This window comes from Protopterus annectens, chromosome 13.part0, assembly GCF_019279795.1.
Source record: "Protopterus annectens isolate FY-2018-M chromosome 13.part0, PAN1.0, whole genome shotgun sequence".
Classification (NCBI taxonomy): domain Eukaryota; kingdom Metazoa; phylum Chordata; order Ceratodontiformes; family Protopteridae; genus Protopterus; species Protopterus annectens.
In genome coordinates this window covers 635,098,165-635,123,306 of record NC_056747.1, presented here as the reverse complement: position 1 = coordinate 635,123,306, position 25,142 = coordinate 635,098,165, and the positions used below count along the sequence as shown (strand labels likewise).

General features: G+C 39.5%; 1 protein-coding gene across 1 annotated transcript in view; it reads right to left on the bottom strand.

The window, feature by feature from the left end:
- LOC122787546 (N-acetyllactosaminide alpha-1,3-galactosyltransferase-like) overlaps window positions 1–25,142 on the bottom strand; it is a 128,679-nt gene that overhangs the window by 72,178 nt on the left and 31,359 nt on the right. The window contains exon 2 of the mRNA XM_044054319.1: window positions 7,595–7,708. Within this exon, the coding sequence (XP_043910254.1) occupies window positions 7,595–7,618 (24 nt within the window). The 5' untranslated portion in view covers window positions 7,619–7,708. The remainder of the gene's footprint in view (window positions 1–7,594; window positions 7,709–25,142) is intronic.

Below are 25,142 nucleotides of genomic sequence, written 5' to 3'. Positions count from 1 at the left end.
AGGGCAGAGGTTCCTGACAATATTCTGGGCTGGGTGTTCAGAGACTGTGCTGGTCAATTAACTACTGTTCACACTGACATATTCAACATCTCTCTGCATCAGGCCACAGTATCCATGTGTTTCAAGAATACAACCATTATACCACTGCTCAAGAAGTCTCCACCCTCAAGCCTGAATGACTACCGCCAAGTAGCTCTCACCTCCACTGTAATGAAATGCTTTGACAGATTGGTCAAAGACTACTTAACATCAAGTCTTTCTGCAACACTGGACCCATTCCAATTCACTTATAGAGCCAATTGCTCTACGGCAGATGCCATCTCACTGGCACTTCACATATCCTTGGCACACCTGGAGAACAACAACTGCTATGTCCGCATGTTATTTATTGACTTCAGTTCAGCCTTCAACAGGGTGATCCCTGAACATCTGATTGAGAAATTGGTCCATCTAGGTGTTAGCACTCCTTTATGCCACTGGATTCTGAACTTCCTTATTGACAGACCACAAAAGGTATGCATAAGCAACAACACCTTGATGAGCATTACGTTGAACACTGAAGTACCTCAAGGATGTATCCTGAGTCCCCTGCTGTTCACCATGCTGACACATGACTGCATCACTAGGTACAACACAAACTATATTATTAAGTTTGTGGATGATACTACAGTGGTGGGTCTCATCAGCAATTGTGACGAAAAAGCCTACAGAGAGGAGGTGAACCAACTGATTGGTTGGTGTGACAACAACAACCTGGCTCTCAATGTGAATAAAACAAAGGAGATAATAGTAGACTTTGGGAAGAGATGCAAGGCTCATTCTCCACTCACAATCAAAGGAGAAACAGTGGAAAAGGTAAAGAGCACCAAGTTCCTGGGGGTGTATATCACTGAAGCCTTGCTTTGGTCAATAAACACTAATCACATTGTCAAGAAGGTACAACAGCATCTACACTTTCTAAGAAAGCTGAGGAGAGCAAAACTACTACCTTCAGTTCTCACAGCCTTCTACAGGGGTACCATCAAAAGCATCCTGACTAGTAATCTCTCGGTGTGGTATGGAAACTACATGATTTCAGATTGCAAATCTCTCCAGAGGGTGGTGAAAGTGGCAGAGATAATTATCAGGTCCATGCTCCCATCTATCCAGGACTTGTACTCTGCTCGGTGCCTCAGCAGAGCCATGAAAATAGTCAAAGATTGCACTCACCCTGCCCATGGTCTGTTCTCATGTTTGTCTTCAGGCAGGAGATACTGTAGCTTACTTTGCAAAACCACCAGATTTAATAGAAGCTTTTTACTACAAGCCGCCAGACTTCTGAACTCCAGTAATAACATATACCATGCTGGTCATCGAGGTCTGGAGTTACAAAGTAATTCATAGACATATGCAATAACTCTATGAAAATACAATCTTATACCTTATGTGCAATTTTAACAATGCCATGTTAGCATTCCGTGCAATTTGAAATCTGTCTGATTTTGATCTGTGGTCCTCACCAATATGGGAGACTGTTGTACACACCCTATTATAATGCCTTTCCTGGTAAGGTTGGGCCACTAAATGGTCTCCCTTGAAGTAAAAATAAAACCTGGACCCCCAGCTAAACCTGGAATATTCTGGAATCATTCTAAGGCTATCCTCCTGCTATTGGTGAGAACCTGGCAAAATTTTAAGCCCCCATAAACCCTGAGAACACTTCTACCTATGTAGAGCTATTCACAGAAACCCTGTACAAGCATGTTAATAGTTGCACAGAGGCAGCTGAACCCACCGGGAAGAAGTACAGAACTAACTACAAAACAAGCCACCCTGGTGGAATCACAAAATCAATCGTCTGTATAACAGGAGGAAGAAAATCATGGGAAAAATTAGGATAAAAGCACACTCATCAAACTAAACAAACAACTCAGAGGACAAATAAAGTCTACCAAAGCTAAATTTGAGGTAAGTTCGGCCTCCTAGGCCAAGGACAACCACAAAGCATTCTTTAGCTAAGTCTGCAACCTCAAAGGCAGTACACAATTGTGTGCAGAGCTCATTGTAAATGGAGCCACTTATACTGCGCCAGAAGATATAGCAAACCTCTTGGCTGATAAAATCAGCTCCAACTTTACTCCTCTCTCCCCCTCAACCTTCCCTCAAGAAATATCATCAAATATAACTCCCCCTACTATCACTAGGGAACAGGTCCTGAATGCTCTTTCCAAGACCAAGAACACTGCATCAATTGGCCCAGACAATATCCCAGAATGGCTTTTAAATAGCATGAAACATGACCTATCAGGGCCTCTGGAATTACTATTTAACTGTAGCCTGTGATCAGGCTTTGTGCCTCATGAATGGAGAAAGGCAACAGTCATCCCTCTGCATGAAGGTAGGCCATCTACAGACCCTGGAAACTACAGACCCATAAGTCTCACTAGTCTTATATGTAAAGCCATGGAAAGAATTATCATGGAGATGATCAGTAGAGATATAGTAAACCTCCAGACACTGGACCCAACCCAGTTTGGTTTCGTCAAGGGCAGATCATGCCTACTCAACCTGGTGGACTTCTTTGAGAAGGTCACCAAAGCAATGGATGAGGGTAAAAACATTCACACTGCCTACTGTGACCTGTCCAAGGCATTTGACACAATACCCCACTTGGGGATTGTTTACAAACTCAAGAGGTTAGGTACAAACCTGTATGTCACCTGGTGAATAGCCAACTGGCTCACAGACAGGACCCAGGAAGTTAGAATTGGGGAGTCCACCTCTACAAAGAGGCCATTCACGAGTGTAGTCCCTCAGGGATCAGTCCTTGGACCGCTGCTTTTTGGCATTTACTTCTCAGAAGTCAAGGCCAATGTCGATGGTTTCTGGCTGACTAAATTTGCAGATGATTGCAAATTAGGAGCTGTCATTGAATCTCACACTGACACAAATGTTCTCCAGGAGGGGCTGACACAGATAAACAACTGGTGTCAGAGCCATGGACTAAAACTAAATGCCAACAAATGCATAATAGTATCCTTTGGGAAGTCATCCATCCCTGGTAACTATCATATTGACAACACACCCCTTAGAGTTGACCCAGTAGTCAGGGACTTAGGGACACACATAGATAGTAATCTAGCCTTTGATCACAATGTGTCTACAGTGGTGAAGAAATCATTCTATGTTGTGCAACTTCTAAACAAAGGTATGACATCTAAGTCCAAGGAAGTCATTTTTCCACTGCATTCGGCATTCATCAGACCTATCATTGAGTACAATGCCCCCTTTGGTATGTACCTAACTAGGCATATCCAACAATTAGAATGTCCACACAGGTTCCTCACTAAAAGCATACAGGTTGTAAGTAATATGTTCTATGCAGACTGCCTCAAGGCCCTCTCCCTGTATTCTGTCTCCTACAGGCTTTTGAGGGGAGATCTATGACTGGTATACAGGGCATTGTCAGACCCCACTCTGCTGACCCTCCTGCATATCCACAAAACAGGCAGCACCAGAATTACCCATTCTAAAGACTTAAACCTTGCCTGTGATATAAATATGACCTGCTGGAGAGATAGGTATGTATCACAGAGACTACCCTGTCTATGGAACAGGCTCCCTGTCCACGTGAAGCAGAGTTCCTCCCTAACCCAATTCAAATGCAGCTTGGACAATTAGATAGGAAACTGGAAATTCATCCCTGGTTTGGCACCTATGTCTCTAATGGACACAGGTAACCTGTAAGTGGTTCATCTCCCTGGCCTATGCTTACACTTATCAAGGGTATCAGAACTTGTTAGAGAATTCGAATGCGTGGCTAAGCTTAAAAAGGCCCTTGTGGTCGTTAGCCTAGTAAACACGTATGAACCTATGAACCTTTATTATCTGTGCAACATTTTGGGTAATGACAAAGACATGTAAGTGGAATAGTCTTGGTGCATGTCATTGTACTTGTTACTGCACTGCATAAATCTCTTACTGTTGTTATTGTTGGATTAGCATTAGTGTATGTGTTACTGTTGTATTAATATTATCAATATATGTTGTATGCACATTGAGTTCGAAGTAACGTAATTTCATTCAGTTGCACTGTTGTGCAGTCTGAATGACAAAAATGTTCACTTTGACTTTGACTTTAGATTAGTTTTAAAGGACCAATAATCTGTGGATGTATTTAGGCTGCTAGAGGTTTAACATTCCATGGCTGTTATTTATGAATGACTTAGGGTTACCTCATTTTTCTGTCACCTAAAGTGAAACATTTTTTTTCCAGTACATTAATTCCCAAGCAGTCCACACCCTTGAGCAAAACAAAGAATTTATTGTCACTTTATTATCAAAATTAAATGAGCTATCCTCAAAAGTCTTAGAGATTCTAACCAGCTATCACTTACTGGCAGTAGGGGGCAGCAACTGACAGAAGATGGGCCATTGTCAGTAGTGATTTGGAGATTATTGTACTTTCTCTACTTTTCTAGATGGAATCATGGAAGGTACAGATGTATGTGTACCTGCATTGACAGGGAGATATGAAAGCATATTTTCTCACTTCCTTCTTCCTATCCCAAGCTCACAACTCTCTTCAAATGAATCACCTCCCTTCATCCTAGGTCTGTCAACTAGCAAACTGCTTCCCTCTCAATATGGGCAAGCTGATCTCATGCAGCTATCTGCCACCATCCCTCTTCTGCCACTTAGTCTCACTCTCTGAGACAGGGTAGCAGTGGCTTCAGACAGAGCTGTGTCAATTAGCAGCACAGAGCCAGCAAGGAGCTACAGTATATTAGCTATTTCCATTACTTATTACATTAAAACACATTATAGTTTCACAGATTTCTCCAACATGTCAGAACATGACATTTTTCTTGCCCTGCTACATCCCCATGACACAGCAGTCCAAATCAGTACTGTGGTGTGAAAAACAAGGCATGGTAACCTGAATATACTAAGTATTTTAAACATACAGAATAGCTTGTCTGTCATGACATTCTGAGGCTCAACATAAGAGAGCTGACAATTTCTAATTTAATTTTTATCATCATTATGTGATGCTGGATAAAACAGCTGCACTCCATTCTGAGATCCCTACATATGGCTACCTGTGACTTGAACAAAGATGGATATGCTGTGGCATAAACAAACACTCAAAATAGTGATCCGGAATGTTTGCACCAACATCTACTCTTCTTCTTCTTTCGGCTGCTCCCGTTAAGGGTCGCCACAGCGGATCATCTGTTTCCATTTCTTCCTGTCCTCTGCATCTTGCTCTGTCACATCAACCACCTGCATGTCCTCTCTCACCACATCCATAAACCTTATCTTAGGCCTTCCTCTTTTCCTCTTACATGGCAGCTTCATCCTTAGCATTCTTTTCCCAATATACCCAGCATCCCTCAGCACGTCCAAACCAACGCAATCACGCCTCTCTGGCTTTGTCTCCAAACCGTCCAACCTGGGCTGACCCTCTAATATACTTATTCCTAATCCTGTCTACCCTTGTCACACCCAGTGCAAATCTTAACATCTTTAACTCTGCCACGTCCATCTCTGATTCTTGTCTTTTTGTCACTGCCACTGTCTCCAACCCATATAACATAGCTGGTCTCACTACCCTCTTGTAGACCTTCCCTTTCACTATTACTGGTACTAGTTTATCACAAATCACTCCTGACACTCTTCTCCACCCACTCCACCCTGCCTACGCTCTCTTCAATAAAATACTGATGCAGTAAATAATGTACAGGTAACAACAAAAATTAAAGCAAACATTACACGAACTGCTCACAAAAGAATTACACCTACACATCTTGCTGTGTGCCCACATGGGAAAATGATGGTACGTACTATGTACAGAGCCTAAAATAGTTGATGCTATGTCCTTTAGTATTCTTCAATGAAAGCAGCAGATCTGGAGCTGTGCTCAGTACTTGCTGAGGTGTCTTAACTGTTTCTTTCTTTCTTTTTTTCTTTCTTTTTCTCTCTAACTGCTGTTTAACGGATAGATTTGCTACACACCCAGGTGTATGCCCACATGCCTGTTTTATTTTTTATTTACCTTTCTGTGACTGTGCAGGTACAGTTAGTGAAACCAGAGCAACTATTATTGTTCAATATACACAGGGAAAATTTTAACCCAGAGTGTAGTGTGCAAATGATTATATTTTACAGCTTACCATATGAAACAGTACAGTCAGAAACTTGTGCAGAAACAAAAGAGGTTAAAAGTTGGCAGACATCCAATTAGTATTTTTATACATGGTAGCATTGCAGAGAACTGAATAGTCCACACTTCATCACACTAAGCCCAGAACTAATGCCCTAATGTATTTTAGTGGCAGCAGATTTTATAATCCTATACCAAGAAATTAGTGAGGAAAAATAGTACAGATTCATATGTTGTACCATGAAACACAATAAGTAAACTGACTAGGCCTAAGAATTAATCTGATACAGGCTGAGGATATCTACATTTGGGGAAGATGAAGGGCACAGCCCACAATTTCCCCTTCATAGTAGAGTTTGTTGTGGAGAACAGTCTTAGACTTAATCATTTATATATATTTTCTTTTTTTTGTATCCAATTATTTCTTGAATTACTGTTTCTTTAGAATCATACTATATTTTCCATTTCCACAAAAAAAATGCATTTTTGGTGGTGGGCTTATTAGCATCCACTGTGGACTCGTACTTTTACTGCCTTTTGTTTTTATTTTATAACTCCCGCACTAATTTTCTTGGAATCTAATAAATTAATAAAATGATTTCATAGCATTGGCAAAAGGGGACCAAACTACAGAATGGACTTAGAAGTTCTCAGATATATTTAGGAATGTCACAAACCATTGCAACAGCCAAATCTATTTATAAGTTAAGTTCAGTGTTACTTACTTGGAAATATCATATGACATGAATACCACCACAGACAATGCCATACCCAGTTAACAGTGACATGAATCAAGGCCGAAGTATCAACTTACAAGCACAGCTGCAGTAGCTTAAACCACCTGCTGAAAAATATTTAAACATGAATTTATGTACTGTTACTTCCTGGAGCAGCATTAATTTCTTGCACTTTATGTAGTGTTTCTTCTTGTGCAGTGTTCCATATGCTGTGTAACTGACATGCCGCTACAATAATGAATATAAATATTTATGTAGGCTCCCTATTAAAATGTCAGGACTCGAAATGCCAAGTTCTGACAAGCTGAAAAAAAGACCAAAAACGCAGGAGAAGAGTCAATTTTGAAAATCTCTCTCCTCCTCAAAACCTCTTTTCATAAGGGGAAGCCCCCCTGCACCCTCCGTGTGGGGAGCAAGTTCCTCAAACCTGTATATAACAACTCCAAGATCACCATACCTTGGAGAAAAGGGAATATTCTGAGCAATGACATCTCGGACTTAGTATATGTAAATCCGTTCTTTCGGCTATTCAATCACCATGTTTCAAGGCTTCGTCCATCGGATCCTGACATTTCTAATGGTTACTATTTAAGGGCTACTATAAAATAAATTTAATCAAACCAGTCAGTTTGCTAACAAGCCATAACACTTTGATTCAATTGAATTTATAGTTCTTTCAGCTCAAACACAGCATTGCAGGATAGCTACTCACTAGAGATGGCTTCTTGGAATCCATTCTGTTGATGATGATAAGAAGGGTTATCCACCAAGCTGTAGATGCTCTCTGGAATATATTGTCCGTCCTCTCAACAACCTGATGATTAACCTAGAAAGAGAAAGAGAGAGAGAAAGAGGGAGGTAGAAGACAAGCTGGTTAAGTTTACTTTAACAAATACTAGTAGACATTAGAACTTAAAATTCATAAATTTGTAGATATATGAAAAAAGCATCATGAAGGTCGAATATAAAGTCATTTGTATGGTGTGTAATGGGAAGAGCCTTGCAAATGCATACAATGCCATCAAATCAGTAGTGCTCATCAATGCAGGAATACATTTTTAATGACTCATTAGTGAAGTCTTTGCCAGCCACCAGTCTTCAATGCAAGACAAAAAATTATACCATTGTTCACATCCTTTGACCAATAAACAGAATTATTAATATGTCCCATTGACTTCTGGGCAGGGTATTTACATGTGACACTAATGGGCTAGGTCTGAATAGTGTTTCTAAGGCAAGAGGGCTGGCCAGCGGAAGGAAGAGAGGAAGATAGGAAATGTATGGCTTTAGCTGACTCACACTTAGCTGGAAGTGGGGTCCTAGGTTGCTACTGCAATGCAGCTTCTAGTGTAGACCTGAGGAACTAAGAAGACACAGCAAGCTCTTTTCTTAGACTGCTGGGCTTTTGTGAAAGTGTGAGCCAGGACAGTCCATGGCTGAAACCCTTACATAGTCACATCAGCTAAAGCAAAACCCTCCTTAGGTCACAGTGTGATGAAGCTGGCACCATCTCATGTGAACAGGTTTTACATGAAAGTGGAAAATGGTCAAGTGGGACCTGGGGGGGGGGGGTCTAGGATAATGATGTCAGTGAGGAGAGAGCTATAAAATCATCACTGGTCCAACAGATCCATGCTATTTATGGGACCCCAGTGCAAAATACACACATTTATCAATAGTTGCATGATAAAATAACATATTTTCCAAGCTTAGCAAGTTGTGCCACTCAGTATACACGATATTATAGGATCTTAACTATACTCCATGCTGAAGAATTTTATAATTTCAAAGCTAGTCGCAATTTCATTTAGTATTTCCTGATACTTTTGTAACTCATCAAAATTAGATTACTGCATTGTTTTAGGTTAAAATAATCTAAAAATGTATTAGATGCATAATAAGTTGCAGGTTCTTTATGCTGTGTTATTACAGAGCACATACAGAAGAATAGCATACTCTGCTTACAGCATTTTACATTATTGCTATGGGAACACAATACTGATTACACTTTTACTTGGGGGATCACACCAAAAATCATACAACAAAAATCACACCTTGTGTCTTATCTGAATCTATATATGTTTGTATTCTAAGAATACGACATTGCAATTTATCTATTGCTGCATTATACTTTTGGAACTCTTACAGGTGGTCACTCACAGTGCAATTTATCTATCACTGTATTATACTGTTGGAACTCTTACAGGTGGTCACTCGCAGTGCAATTTATCTATCGCTACATTATACTGTTGGAACTCTTACAGCTGGTCACTCACAGTGCAATTTATCTATCTCTGCATTATACTCTTGGAAGTCTTACAGCTGGTCACTCACAGAGCAATTTATCTATCGCTGCATTATACTGTTGGAACTCTTACAGGTGGTCACTCACAGTGCAATTTATATATCACTGCATTATACCCTTGGAACTATTACAGCTGGTCACTCACAGTGCAATTTATCTATCACTGCATTATACCCTTGGAAGTATTACAGCTGGTCACTCATTTTTATTTAATGTGCTTTTTGTACTCACTCCTCTACTGCCAAGAGCTTCTCATTGCCAATGTCTCCTATAATCACCACCCACAGTTATTTTTATTTTATTTTACTTATACTTGTTTACCAGGGTTAAAGCAGACCCATTTCAGGCACAGCCTAGAAGAAAAAAAAGAAGCTTTTCACAGTTTAAAAAAAAGATATTGTGCAAATACAGAAAAAAATCAAGAAAAGTAATATACAATTAACACTGTAATGTATTGATATAGCACAATATTTGCATTGCTAAGTTATACAAGCAAGCACATACAAATAATGTGAAAACTAGAAATACTTCAAGTTAATATTGTTGTATACATAGGATGTTGAAGAGATTGTTTTAGCAGGTATGTATATATACTACACTATATACAGAAAGGATTAAATACGTATTTGTTTAACAAAGGAACTGTGGGTGGGAGAAATGGAGAAGTAGGTGATGTAGCCAATGTGGGCAGAGGCACACTAGGCCTGTTTCAGCAGGTATGCTTAAAGACAAAGTCTGAGATCAGGATATGAGTTGATTTCTTTTAGGCAAACAGGAAGGCATTGCCAAAAAAGGGGTGCAATAGCAGAAAGGCCTTTTTGTAGAATTAAGATAAGTTCTTGGAATTAAGAGTGAAGAAACTGCCAGGGCAGGTGTCTAACTTTGTAAAATGAGTTTTTTCAGACAGTCTGGCTGCCAGAGTGCAGAATATTTCCATAAAAAGTCATTTATAGAGGTGAAAGGCAAGTAAAAGGGCAGCTCATTGCTTTACAGGAAGCCATTGCCTTTGTCCAGGGTGAAAAAATTGTGTTTTCAGGGAGGGAAAGTTAGTGATGAAGCAGCAATTGGAGGTGATGATGGTTTGTAGAGTGGTGGAATTTTTCTTTGACTTTGCAGCACTAATAGGAAGATCATGCTCAAACTGGGAGAGAAGAACTTATTTTCCTATCGCAGATCTGGCTGGAGGACAGAGGAAAGGAGATTTTTTTGATCTAGAACAGGAGGGATCTGATTTCAGTCCTTGTCTTTTTTTCAATGTGAGAATAGAAGTTACTTGATTGGTTCAGACCGAGGCTAAGATATCTGAAGGAGGTAGTTGTTTAATGATGGAGCTGTTTAAATCCGTGATATGAATATTGTTAGGAGTGAGAGTTTTGGGGGGATATTAAGTAGCGTTTTTTTGTTTTAGAGGGGTTCAGTAGAAAATTGGGGTAGATAAGTCATTGGTGGAGTAAGTATAGGTCTGATTCACACTGAAACTAAATGTGCACATGTGACTGACTCCATCTGTAGATGACTGTGATCAGTGTATAAGATGAGAGGCAGATGAGGAGATATCACTGGGGAGTCTGCTGATAAAGACAGAGAATAGTAGAGAGGCTGGGATGGATCCCTTGGGTATACCTTTCTTTGGAGGAGGCAGAGTCAGAGAGAGAAGACCCTATTTGGATTTGGAAGTGTCTATTTAACGGGATGTTTTTAAACCATGGTGTGCTGTCTGCACTCATGGTGATCTTTGTGAGCTTCTTGCGAAGCAAAGAGTGGTCAATGAGATCAAATGCTTTTGTGAGATCTATAGATAGCGCACTTGTATAGTTGCCTTTATCTATGTTTAGGAGAATATTATCAGTAAGAGACTGAAGGGCTGCAATGGTGCTTCTCCAAGGCCAGAAGCCAAGTTTCTTTTTGGAGATCCAGTGGTATTGTTGCATGTATTGTGAAAATTGAGTGTAGCCTTTTTTCAGAGAAGTTTAACTGGTACTGGAAGGGTGGAAATGGGGAGAAAGTGAGAGGTGTATTTTAGTGGCATAGCTTTAGAAATGGTTTAATTAAAGCTGTTCTTCAAATAGTTGTTATGATGTTTTTGAAGAGACAAAAGTTATAGAAGTGAGTAAGGGCTGAGGTAGGTGATCCATAAGACGATAACTGAACCAGAGAAAGAAATTGAGCAAGTAGGCACCTGTGGGGAAATTGTTAAGTCGGGTAGTAATTTCATTTGATTTTTTTTTTTGTTTGAAGTAAGAGATTGGTATAGGGTGGGATGGAGGGTTGTTCATTGTTAGGAGGAATTGTGGTAATTTGGAGACTGATGAATTATTTGAAGACATCTGAGAAGGAAGGTTTGGTTTTCCTATGGTGGATGAATTGTGAGTTGGGGATTTGATGTTGTCTGTGACCCTCCGGCCTGTAAGTAGGTTGACCAGCCTTTAGAACTGTTTTGGTTTTCTTAAAAGGGGTATTTGATTGTTTTTGTGTTAGTTGATTTTTGTGTCTACAATTTGGACAGACTCAAATCACTATCATTCTATTCAGTATCATACAGATTGCTCAGGGGTGATCTGTGTCACGCCTACAAGGCAATCTCAGACCCTGCCCTACTAGAGATGCTCCACATCCATAAGTCTAACACTTCATGCATTGCCTGCTCAAAAGGCCTGAATCTAATATGCAACATCAACAAAACCTGCTGGAGAGACAGGTTTGTCTCCCAGAGGCTGCCCCATCTCTGGAGTACACTTCCCATACATGTCAAACAGAGCGTCTTGCTGACCCTCTTCAAGCGCAACCTTGATGAGTGGATGGGAAACCACAAATTTGTCCCAGGAGTTCCACCTGTGTCCCTCACTTGACAGGGTAAACAGGTGCTGACTGAGTTTTTTTTGGGGGGATAAACTCTTGGCTAGGCTTGTAAGGGCCGCAGGGCCCTTAGCTTAGTAAACTCCTATGAATGATCCTATGTTTAGCTAGAATTTGTAAAGTGATAAAGGGAATTTGTGTTTTGGGAACAGGGTCCTGATTTCATTTATGTCAAGCTTCATTATGAGAGAAGATTTTGACCTGTTTGGTCAAGCAGATGTTTCTGATATTTATGCAGTCTATATAGTATGGAAAGAATTTATTTTGATATTGGAAGAGTGTTTTTCTCAGTGATGTGGCTGCAGTGGTTGGGTTTCATTTGATCGGATGTAGGGCCAACTATAGGAGTAAAGGTAGTTATGTTATTGGTGGACGGCGGTCTGAAGGAAACTAGCAGTTGACAGTTTAGAGTCTGATTATTAACAGAGAATGTGATGGGGCAGTGGTCACTGAATGATGGTTGGATCTGTGATGCTCATGCACTGTCCCAGTAATCAAGGAGCCTCAATCCTCGCCACTAACACCAGTGAGGGATGTGCACATTGGGAGGATGAACACTACACAAACAGTAAAGTACAATTTCCCTTAAGAGCACACAGAGATCAGTCAGTCTGGGGCTGGTTTCTCCCTTTCTCTCCAGATCCCCAGTAAGATTCCTCACTGGCACAGTTATAAGGTTCAGATCTCAGCTGAGTGGCCAAGCCAAAACCTCCAGCACCCTCTCTGTCCAACCAGTGCTTTGTGTCTCTGTCCAAGTAACTGAGACACACATTTTGAGATTTTATTATTATACAAACACACAGACACTCCTGGGGAAGGCTGGCACAGGTTCTCCAGCTATACCCCTTTCTGCCCAGACTATACTGTAGTACCACCTTCCACCAACCACTATCAGCTACTATAAAGGCCCTTATCAAAGGGTGTCCAAGTCTACTGTGCAGTGTTACTATTATCCAAATAGTAAGTGTGTCCAAGGCTAAGGCTATTTAGGAGTGGCCTATACAGTGTCACCAAATATATTCAAGTACTCTAAGAGCTCATATATTTCTATACAAAACCAGCTATAATTAATAGGTTTAAATATATTTAATAATAAATAATAAAAACACAAGACAATATTCATTAACTCAACACAGTGACAATAGAGTTCAGATTTACAGGTAATATTTTTAAACAACATTGTAGGGCAGTCTCACATAAATATAGAAAACATCTACACTAATCTTGCTATATTCCTATCTCTAAGAGAAACTATGTTCTAAATAACTTACTTACAGAACAAGGCAAATACTGGTGAGAGGATGTTTACAGGTCCAGAACAAGATGCAAAATACACTCTCTCTCTCTCTCTCTGAGATAGATCTTAAGTTAGTAATACACATTACTGCTGGGTTAGCTTGATGGCATCACTATTTGACACTTGCATCTAGTTCCCAGGCTAAACAGATACCAACAGAATTTAACATGTCTCTATGAAAAATACTTATCTCTTAGAAGCTGACGATTTTATCTTAGAAGCTTGCCAGAAATTGGAAGTCGTGAAACAATTACCTTGGAAACCTGTAATTACCTCTGTTTCAAACAATAAAAAGAAGTTCCAGCTGCAGACATTCTGTCTTTTAGTTCTGGTAAACACACTCATAAAATTCTTTATTTATTTTCACAGAGTTTGCAAGTTAACTCTGTATATTCCAACTTTTACTATGAAACCGTACATCTGCATTGGCATATAATTTATACACATTTCTGCTCTTTTCCATCAGGGTGCACTGTGGTTACAATCTTGAAGCTCAGTACAGAACATATAGTTTAATCATAACATATAGTTCTCTTACATTTGTAAGGCAAGCTTATGGATCATATTAATATTTACAAATGACATAGGATTATATACAAAATTCTAGCTAACTGGGCTGGCAGCATCTTGGTTTATCACAGGATTATGACACTTTTAGAGGTAGAGATGGAAATGTTAGTAATGAGAAGGTACAGGACTGAGTTTCTGTGAAGCTGAAGCTAGGTCTACTGGGTTTTGAGATTAATTGTAAAAGATTATGTTCCACTAGAAATTTAGAGATGTCTGTGGAAAATGCTCCTAGATAGTTAAGATTAAGGTTCCTAGGATGATAATATTACTCTTTTTGGTGTGGCTGAAAAGTATGCTTATGATGAGTTCTTAGATGGTGGGGGTAGTTAGGCAATGGCTGATATTACAGTTTTGCTGTTATATGCTGGAAATTTTAGGATGATCTACTTAAGGTTGTAGTCAGATTGAGACTTGGCATTGGCTATAACTGAGGGGGTTACAGAGTTTTTTATAAAGAAGTAACACACCTCCTGCTGGTCTGTTAACTGGTCTGGAGTTATGGAATATATTTTAGGAGGGTAGGTGATACTGAAAGTTGGATGAGTCAGTTTTATCCAGAATTCAGTTATGGTGTGTTAAAAGAAAGGTATAGTGGATTTATTTTGAAGATGGGAATAAGATATTAATTGCAGTGCTCTGGGTTAGATCAAGACTGGTTGGGGATTGGAGGGGGGCTGGTTAGGTGGATAAGAGGAAGCAGGGAGATTTGTAAGGAGAGAGAAGGGACATAGTATGTGAAGTTGGAGAGATGGTAATGTGGGAGGTTAAAACACAAGACAGGTAAGCAGGCAGAGGTAATTGTGAAACGTTGGGATAGTGGAGTGTGATATGTTTGTATGAGGAGACCCCAGTATGGTGGTAAGAATCAGGATTTTTAGAAAAATTGGAGAGTGCTAGAAGGGAAGATATAGAGGAATGAGTTGCTAGAAATTGTTGCACTGACTGGGAGTATCAGGGTGAAAATAGATGAAAATGTTTGTGAAATGGTATGTGTTTAAGGAGAAGGCAAAGTTGTTCAGAGGAAGGCATGACTGTGATGTATTAAACTGAAAGAACTGAGGAGTGGCTGAGGATATGGAAGTGGGAGGAGATCAAAGTGGGTTACAGTTCACATGTTATCAGGAGTCGATCAATCTATGCATGTACACCACAGCAAAACTTGAGGTCACCCCAAACAAAAAGGTAAGGTAAAAATGAGTTTAAATGGAAAATCTTAGTATTTCAAGTGTAAACTCTTAGCTACATGGTTTACCCTGTCTAGGTCTGGTTCAATGGCAAGAAAGATCTACTGTTTACTAGCCACTGATACTCTGAAAAGAAGCTGTGAGTGCACTCCAAAAAAGCAAGAAGTCTGTGTGGCATAATCCTAAGATGTATCCAGGAGACATTGAGAAAAAGAGAGAGAGTTTTTTTTATATCCCTGTACAGGTCTACTTTGTTTGATAGAAAACACATTTCACTGAAACTCATTTCATCAAAGTCTCATTTCACTGAAAATGAATTGCCTGAGCACAATTCACTGAAAGCGCACTTCAGTGAAAACCCATTTGACTGAAACTCATTTTGTCTAAAAAGGTATATGCCCTGTTCCCCACTATAGTGCAATCCTGGAGTTAGTATAACTTAGTATATATAGTAAGGGGGGTATGGGGGCACAGCCCCCCATTGGGGGGTGTGAGGGGCATAGCCCCCCACATAGCTTGGGTATATATTATCTTCTGGAAAGAGTTATTCATTTGACTTGTAAGTATCCATGTCTATGGTTTACAACATTTAAAATAGGTGGGGGGGGGGCTATTCCTCCCACACACCCCAATGTGGAGGGCTGTCCCCCCCACACCCCTTACTATATATTCTAACTCCAGGATCGCACTACAGTGGGGGACAGGGCATATAACTTTTTAGACGAAATGAGTTTCAGTCAAATGAGTTTTCAGTGAAGTGAGCTTTCAGTGAAATGTGCTCAGGCAATTCATTTTTGGCGAAATGAGACTTCGATGCAATGAGTTTCAGTGAAATGTGTTTTCTGTCAAACAAAGTAGACCCCCCCTGTACATAGGAAGAGTGATATGACATGATGCATGTAATTTTTGGCAAACAGAAACACACACACACACACACACACACACACACACACACACACACACACACACACACACACACACAGGCTGTTTGAGCTACCAGATAAAGGTGGTCTGTGACTATTATGGCTATATTGGTCAATAGTCTGCATACTTGCATCCTTTCTTGTCTTTTACTCTTTTTTATTACAGTCTGTTTTACTTTACATTTGTGGTTTTATTTTATTTTTTCCTTGGAGTTTTAAAAAGTTATTGGTTAGGGCCATTTATCAAACACTTATGGTGCATTCTTTGACTGCAAAGGAATCATTACCTCTATCAGAATTGTGAGGGGGAGATAGAAGTACCAAGCCTTGGAACACCTGGGACCTGACTAATAGAGGCAAGTGTTTGTCTGTGATCTGCTACTCTGTGTTTTCTGCTGTGATTGCTATATTACTGCTTCTGGTGAGAGGAGAAGTGGTTATTAACTTTTTTTCCTGGCTTATTCAGTAGTTGGCTGTACCCAGTAACTTTAAACTGATTGGATGTCTCCTATTTTGGTGGGCCTCTATAAGTGTAATTACAGAGAACTGCAGTTGCACAGCAGAGTGCTTTCACTGCTGGGCTGCATTGATCTGTACTCCATAGCACTACAGCACTATGCAGATTGACAGGTGAAATGTCAGTCAAGCCCTTGGAACTGCTGGGCATGAATAGCTCTGTACTGCAGGCAGCAATGCAGTACTAGTGATATGCAGGTCAGGCCTCCACAGTTAAAAATCAAAGCTTGATTACTGAATCCCTCCCTATGTCACCAAATTAAGGTAAGCACTCTCCCCTTACTAGATAATTAGTAAAATAGCCGTATTACAGCCTGCACTGTACTCCTACTTATAAGGTAAGATCTGTCTCCCTTTTTTCAGTTTATCCTGTTGTAGCTTAAGTTGTTGTCTTTATCTTATTGTCCTTGAGCCTGCTGACTATCAATCCTTCCATTATTGGAAGTGAGCTCATTTGTTGCCCCATGCTCATAGGTCTCAACCTGTTAAGAGGCCAGTGTGGAACACAGACCCTAGCAATGTGTGACAAACAGTCAAAACGTGGAACACCCTATTTTCACACTGCGCAAAACGCACCATTTCCATGGGAACTGGTTGAAGTGGGCTATCTACCAGCTGCAGAAATAAAAGCAAACCTGGAAGAAAAATAGCCAGACAGTTGTTTTGGATTAATTAAAAAAGAAACTGTAATATGTTAACAGGCTATGATGATATAGCAGAAGTAATTGGTACTTAACCCTACAACTTTAATTACTTAGCATGCCTACCATACAGCAAGCAATGTTTCTTAGGCAGTGCGAGTGAGTTTGACTTGCAAATCTAAAAGCTTTGCTATAGCTTTAGGTAAATAAAAGTATATTAAAGTACCTTACATTTTTCAGGCTTTGCCCTAGTTTTTGTAAATCACAAAGCTATGCATACGTTCTGCAAGCACCACTCACTTAACAGGAGTAAAAAAAATACCTACTATCAGAAATTACTTGGATCCCGAAATGTAATCCAGTACCACTTGCTGATATCATTTTAATATCAGAAAACTGATGGAATAAAAAAAAAAAAAACACTCTCGGTGGCACTTGATGTCAACCAAGTAAGGCATCTCACAATGGCCAGTCAGTGGAAAATGTGAAGTGATTACCGTGCGGGCATTACATTTAATACACATCTGGTCCCCACAATACAGCATATTTAGATATATAGCATTTTACCTTTGTATTTTCTACTATTTTACAAAGGCATTAAAGTGTAATTTATACAGCAGAAAGGGACAAAACATTCTCCTTGTTTATTATATCGCTGGTATGGTCATGTAATTCACTTATATCATTAACGACACATTTTATTGTAATCACTTTATAAATTCCTTTTCTATTTCTACCAGAACAAGTCCATCTTCTGTTTACTTTAGAATTTTCCTGTTACACTTCCTTCCTCTATAGCAATAAATGTTATAATGCTGAAAGATGAACTGACTGTCAGTGCCTGTTTCCAGTTACTATCTGATCTTGATATCCACTGCCCCCCCCCCACTAAACTTGCACTACTTACATATCCTGCTCTGACATATTGCCTCCTGAACAGAATTAAGAATTAACCAATGTATATGACCATCTGTTTCTGCTACAGAGTTTTAATTCCTCTTTCTTCCTTCTGCCTTTTAAGTAACGTTATCATTTCTAGAGTTACTTTTCACTTTCTTTCCATTCTTTTTCCACTCTGGTTTCTTTTTTTAATATCTATAATTTTGTCAGATTACTTATTCTCAGACTCTTTAATACATTAATCTTTTTGCAGATGTATGCATTCTTCTCTGCTTTGTTGATAAATGTTCTGCCACTAATTATCTGACTTGTCCTCTGTCTTACCTTTTTTGTATAAGTACAAACAATGACGGTTTCAAAACTTGCAGCACTTGTAATTCCTCCCTGAAGTGCTCAACACACATCACAAACGGGCACTCACCTTTTGTCCTAACAGAAAATTCTTTGCAAGAAACTGGCTTGTATATTGCGATGCTGATTGGTTACAACTGCACAAGCCAGTCAAGAATCACAAAGTGGAGCAACGGGTGCTCATTGAGGAACAGTGAGCTTAATTGACCACAAATGCGGAGCATTCCGCACAGTCAGGAGCACTTGGCTGCTCAGCCCATGCTAGGTATCCCCAACATGGAGACATGGGCAGTCCAGAGGAGCTCTCAGATAGGCAGCTGTTCCTCCTAGAACACCATACTCTACTCACTCTCTCATTTCCTCGCAATAAACTTCTTTCTTCTACATACAAAGAACCTATATCTATCCATATAATGAATACTCAATCCACCCCATCCTTTATCACATTCTTATTCACACTCTCACTATTACCTCCTTTAATCTTTACTCATATTTTCACCTCTTTTGAAAATCCACTAGACCCAAACCAAAACTATCACAAAAAAGAAACCAGTTCTCCAAACTCAACTTTACTTTTTATACATGCTAACAAAACATCCTCAGCTAACTACATACTTCCTAAATATCATAGAACTCTACACACAAAGTACAACAATCTAATCCCCAAAAAATGTCTGTCTCTATACAGCAGATTCAAAAACCCATACTATCTAAGCCTTCTACTCTATTTAAAGGATGGTGACATTCACCCTAACCCAGGCCCCCCAACAACTACCATCTCTCTCCTCAACTTCAAAGAATCACCTACCCAAGCCCTTTCTAGACCATCTAACTCCCTATTAATTGCTCATCTTAACATACGCAGTATAAACAATAAAGTAATTCAACTCCAAGCTCTAACAGAAATATATTCCTTTGATATTCTCTGCTTAACAGAAACCTGGCTAAAACCTTCAACCAAAGATAATGAAATCATCCCACCTGGATATAATATCCTGAGACTAGACCGAACATCCAAGAAAGGTGGAGGGGTTGCTATCCTGTATAAACCTAGCTTACAATTAACCACTCATAACAGCAAACCACCTATAGACTCCAATGCAGAAATTCTTATCACCAAACTTCTTCTTAACAATTCCAAATCAATCTATGTCATCTGTATATATCTACCTCCTGGTAATAACATAGTAACCATGGAAAATATACTTTGCTGGCTTTCCCAAAACCTGCCTCAAGAAACCATAATCCTAGGTGACACAAATATTGACTGGACCTGCTTATGCAGTAACCTCCCCTCAAACCATATTAACCTTTATGGGTATTCCCAAACCATTACCTCCCCTACCAGAATAAATAAATCTAACAAGAAATCAAGCTTACTAGACTGGATCCTCATTAATCATCCTCCTCACATCTATGACTCAGGGACACTCCCTGATGATTTAAGTGACCACTCTCTTACCTATATCATCAGACATAAAATCAACTTTCCCTCCCCAACATCCATTAAAAACAACAGGTCTAAAAAGTACTTTCATCCTGAACTTTTCCAAATGGAACTAAGAGCATGCAACTGGTCACCCCTACAATACCTACCTTTAGATGAAGCTGTTAGTTACTTTAACTCTAACTTCCTTGCTATCCTCAACCACCATGTCCCAACCAGACTAGTTAGAACCAAAACCAAACATGCTCCCTGGCTTTCCAAGGAAACCAAACATAAAATCAATGTTAGAAACAAACATTGGGCAAAATGGAGGAAAACAAAAAATCCTATAGACCAACAGACATTTAGACAACTACGAAATGAAACTAAGAAACCTATCATATCTGACAAAAAAAACTACTACATCCAACCCCAACAAGCCCGTCAAAACAAGCCACAGAAATTTTGGTCTAGTATCAACCAACTACTCCACCCAAGGCAATCCATTACTCCAAACCCTCAAAACACTGAACACAAACACCAATAAATATAGCAAATTCTTTTAACACCTTTTTTACTGATGCTATACAAACATTAGCTAGTCAACTATCACCTAACAACTTCAATCTACCTTTGAAAGAATCAACCTCACCCCCTACTTTTCGTCTTCAACCCATTCCAACATCATATATTCTAACCCTTCTACCGAAACTGAAACCATGCTCCCCCTCAGCAGACCAACTACCTGCTGAATTCCTACAACAATCCGCCAAAGCTATTGCCTATCCCATTTCTATTCTGATCAACAGAACTATTACTGAAAGTTATATCCCCAGTTTATGGAAAATTTCCTATATTATCCACCTCCACAAAGGAGGACAATCCATTGAACTCTCCAATTACTGCCCCATTGCCCTCCTCTCACCTCTAGCAAAGATCATGGAAAAATGTATCCACAAACAATTGCTTGACCATCTAATACAAAATAACCTACTAGCCAACTGTCAACATGGTTTTAGACCTTCACATAGCACTACTACTGCCCTTCTTTCCTTCACAGATTGTATCAACAACAACCGCAACCTTAACAAACTCTCTTCAGCCCTATTTATTGACCTGTCTAAAGCTTTTGACATGGTAAATCACCAAATTCTCATCACTATACTGAAATCCTTGTCACTAGATACATCCTCCATAAAATGGTTCCAGTCTTACCTGGATAAAAGACAACAGGCCGTACTATGGCACAAGTCTCTCTCTACTCACCTGCCTGTCAACCTCGGAGTCCCACAAGGGTCCATCCTTGGACCTCTACTTTTTTCCATATTCATCAATGACCTCCACCTTGCCATCCCCCAAGCTACATGCATACAATATGCGGATGACTCTACATTGATATGCTCAGCCCCCTCCTCCTCTGAACGTCTCTATCTTACTCAACAAGTATTTAACACAGTTGAGAAATGGTTCACACATATATGCCTTCTCCTAAATCCCAAAAAGGCTAAACTCCTTCTTTTCTCTCCTACTAAGAAATCCCCCCCATTAGATTTCTCAGTTAACTCTACCAATAAAACCATTATATCCCCTGAACCAACCACCAAACTATTAGGAGTCACCATTGACAATAATCTGAACTTTGATATCCATATTAACAATACCATAAAAACTGTCAACAAAAAGCTAGGCTCTCTCTATAGGATAAAATCCTTTCTCCTACCTTCAGCTCGAACCACAATAGCACACACTCATCTTATATCTTCTCTTCTCTATGCCTCACCTACTTTTACTAACCTATCAAAAAATAATCTTAACAAATTGGAAATGTCCTACAATAATATTGCCAGATTTGCAACAGGCAACCCATTTAGAACCCATCACTGCCTTAATTTAAAGCAACTAGGATGGCTTGAACTACAAAATCTCATTAAATTTCATCAGCTAACTATAGCCCACAGTCTTTACAAACCATCCAAAACACATATTCTTTCCACACTAATCACTCCCTATAAAAACCTGGAATCCTTAAGGTCTTCTCAGAAACTTCTAGTGCACACAACTAAAACAAACAATAAAGCTGGTGACTCCCTTTTTTCTAATATAATTGGAAAAGCCTGGAACCTCCTTCCAAATTAACTCTCCACACTTCCTTCACTACCCTGTTTCAAAAACAAATTGAAAGTATTCCTCAAAACTCATTGATTATGCCCATGCTCTAAACCTGACTAGTCTAACTGTGTTTTATATACTCTGATCTTCCAAACCCATTAACGCATTAAAAGCAACTCCTTCCTTATTAAACTATGTTACTAATTATCTCTTGAATACCTTGATTATATTTGCATTCCTTTATTATGCCTGTATTTCTGCATTGTAAACTATAGCTTGTACTTGCATCCTTTATTATGCCTGTATTTTGCGCTGCAAATTTTATGGTGATAACCTGTTATACATACTGTAAATAGCTTTTTTATCTATCTCATGTATCCTAAGATGTTGTGCTAATTGCATTGTCCTAGCTTTGGAGCTTAACTCCTCAGGCCTCTACTGAAAATGGACATGTATCCAGTTGGACTAGCCCGGTCAACAAATGTAAAATAAATAAAATAAAGGTGCTTTGTACCCGTACCACCACTGATATCTCTGCTGAGCCACCAGAAGCAAGCATATATGTCCCTTGACCTATACTAAAGGCATGAAAGACTAGATGAATAGTGTGGTGAATGGACAATCTAACTTTGAGAATTTAAGAAAGATTTTAATCACGTATCTAACTACTACTCTTCAAATGTTATTAGCTTTACTCCAATTTCATACTTCAGAAGAAGCACATTTTGAGAAAAAGCTTATGGGTTATCACTGATTTTTATTTTTAAGGAACTGCAGTTTTATTGGTATCTTTGAGCTAGTGCACTTTTTTTTATTGACCCATGTCTCCTGACCCAAGTAAGTCTATCTTTCCTCCAGATTGGGGTCCTATGGAGACCTTAGTTATATTTCTTGTGTCAAAAGCTACATGATCCCCCAAGCAGTTTCACATGACTGAGGGTGTGGGTTATGGGGATAGTACTGATATGGACTTAACCCCAACCCAGGTGGCTGATGTAAGCACCTACATGATGGGAGAATGTTCTACACTATCCCCCTGGTTCTCTCTTGCTCCTACACATATGCTCAATGACACCTATTGACACTAGATGGGAATCACCAAGCCCATGCCCCCTGTTTATAATCTGTTTGATCTTTTTTCCAGTAGTGTACTACAGCGGCTAAGTTTAGGTTTCCTAGAGGTTTAGAAATATAATTGTCATACTATAGCAGGTACAATTCTTACAGCAAGTAGTGTTTTATCTTTTCCCATTAATGCTAGATCTAATAACTGTTGCACCTCAGAAATTACTTTCACTGTTAGAATTTTACACAGCTTCCATTATTCAGTAGAGACACCTGAAATATTACTTTGGGTGCTAGAATTTAACAAGCTTCTCATTATTTGGCAGAGTCATACTTCCTATATTACTATTATAACTGCCCAATAGAATTTTAAGCTGCCTGCTTGATATAGCCTATATCCATTAAATCGCATTTCAGACCAGTCACAACTAATTTTTTTATCCTCACTGATTCATCACATTCTGCTCTTATCACTTCTGTGGTCAGCCTGCTGATAATTGGCATCTTCAAACAGTGTAACAGCTGTCTCATTTACTTACAACTTACTATTGTTTTCCATTGATGACCCGATCTGTGAGAGAGAGAGAAGCAAGTATGCATTCTGATTGGGGGGCTACTCTCTCACCACAGTTCTCATTCAGTACGCTGCATAGTCACACTGCATAGCACACTCCAGCATCCTAACGTATGATGAGGTAATTAAGATATCTGTACTTGAGCCTTCTAGGAATCATACATCCAAGTTGTACTACAACAGACACAGCCATACTGCCTATTTCTGCATCCAGTTCACATACTTCCCTCCAGAAGTCACAACGGTTGAGAACCTAAGTCCTTAAGGTTCACAAAGTCTGCACCCACCCACAGCAATGTTTTGGTAACAGGTGACTCTATAGTTAGGCACACATACTCCACTTTCATCAGGCTGACAAGAATAGGATGACAACATGCTGACTTTCCGGAGCAAAAATCCATAATGTAACAAGAGTCCTTAGGTCCTCCCATCACAGTAAATACTAGGACAACCTGGTACTAGCTCATGTTGGGGGGGGGGGGGGTAAATAAACTTAGGTCCTCTACCTAGAAAGACATAATGGAGTTTGTTATGCATGCGTCTGATGCTGGTTCGACACTGGCCTGCCATTAACAAGAATGATTGTAGACTTCAAAGATAAAATAATTGAATTTAATAATTGGCTGACTAGTTATTACCATTCCAGGGGGATCTAGCATTTGCCAGTCTGAGGGGAGATGGTTGACAGGTCTTATTGCTTCACCAGGGATGACTTGCACCCCTCTTGGCATGGTTTTGGCATATTGGCTAAAGCTCTTGATGTCCTCATAGTACCCTTTTAATTACAGTCTGTCTCCTGGACATTGCAGTATAGAAAATTTCAATTCACATTATATCAAGTTGACTTTACTCAGTGCTAGGAGTTTAAACAAAAATATACTCAACCTTATGGCTCTTCAAACATTAAATCACATCCATATCAGTGGAATTACAGATGTTTAGTTTCATTGTAATGAAAGCACTCGCTCCATCCTGAGTTCAGTACCTATCATGCCTTCATACCTGCTATTACCTGTGGAAGAGCATTTGTATTTATCAGGTAACACATTATCTCATCCTTACCTAGAATTTCTGAAGTTCCAAAGTGCATTGAATAAATCTAACTACCATATCACTGTTAGCTACAGATCACCTTCATGTCTCCTGTTGACCACAGTAATTACCTAAATGCTTTAGATAAAATTGCTATTCCTCCCAGCAGTGTTCTCCTCTGCGAATTTACCTGCCAAACATCAACTGGCAAACCTATTCCAGCAATAACATATATTCTGAATGCTTCTTAATTTTCTTGGACACATTGTCAGCATATTGCCACTGAAGAACCAAATATCCTCACTGCTGTCCTCATGAACTTGGCTCACTCTTGCACCCAAGCCTTTGTCTTTCCCTCTCTAGTTAAAGGTGATCTACTTCTTTAAAAGTGGTAGCACTGCCATTCCAAATGCCATTGTCTTCAGGGATTTCTCAAAAGCATACCTGTTACAACTCATAGATGGGCTACCACTTTAACCTCCAATTTCTACTTGCACCTAAATAGCTGAAT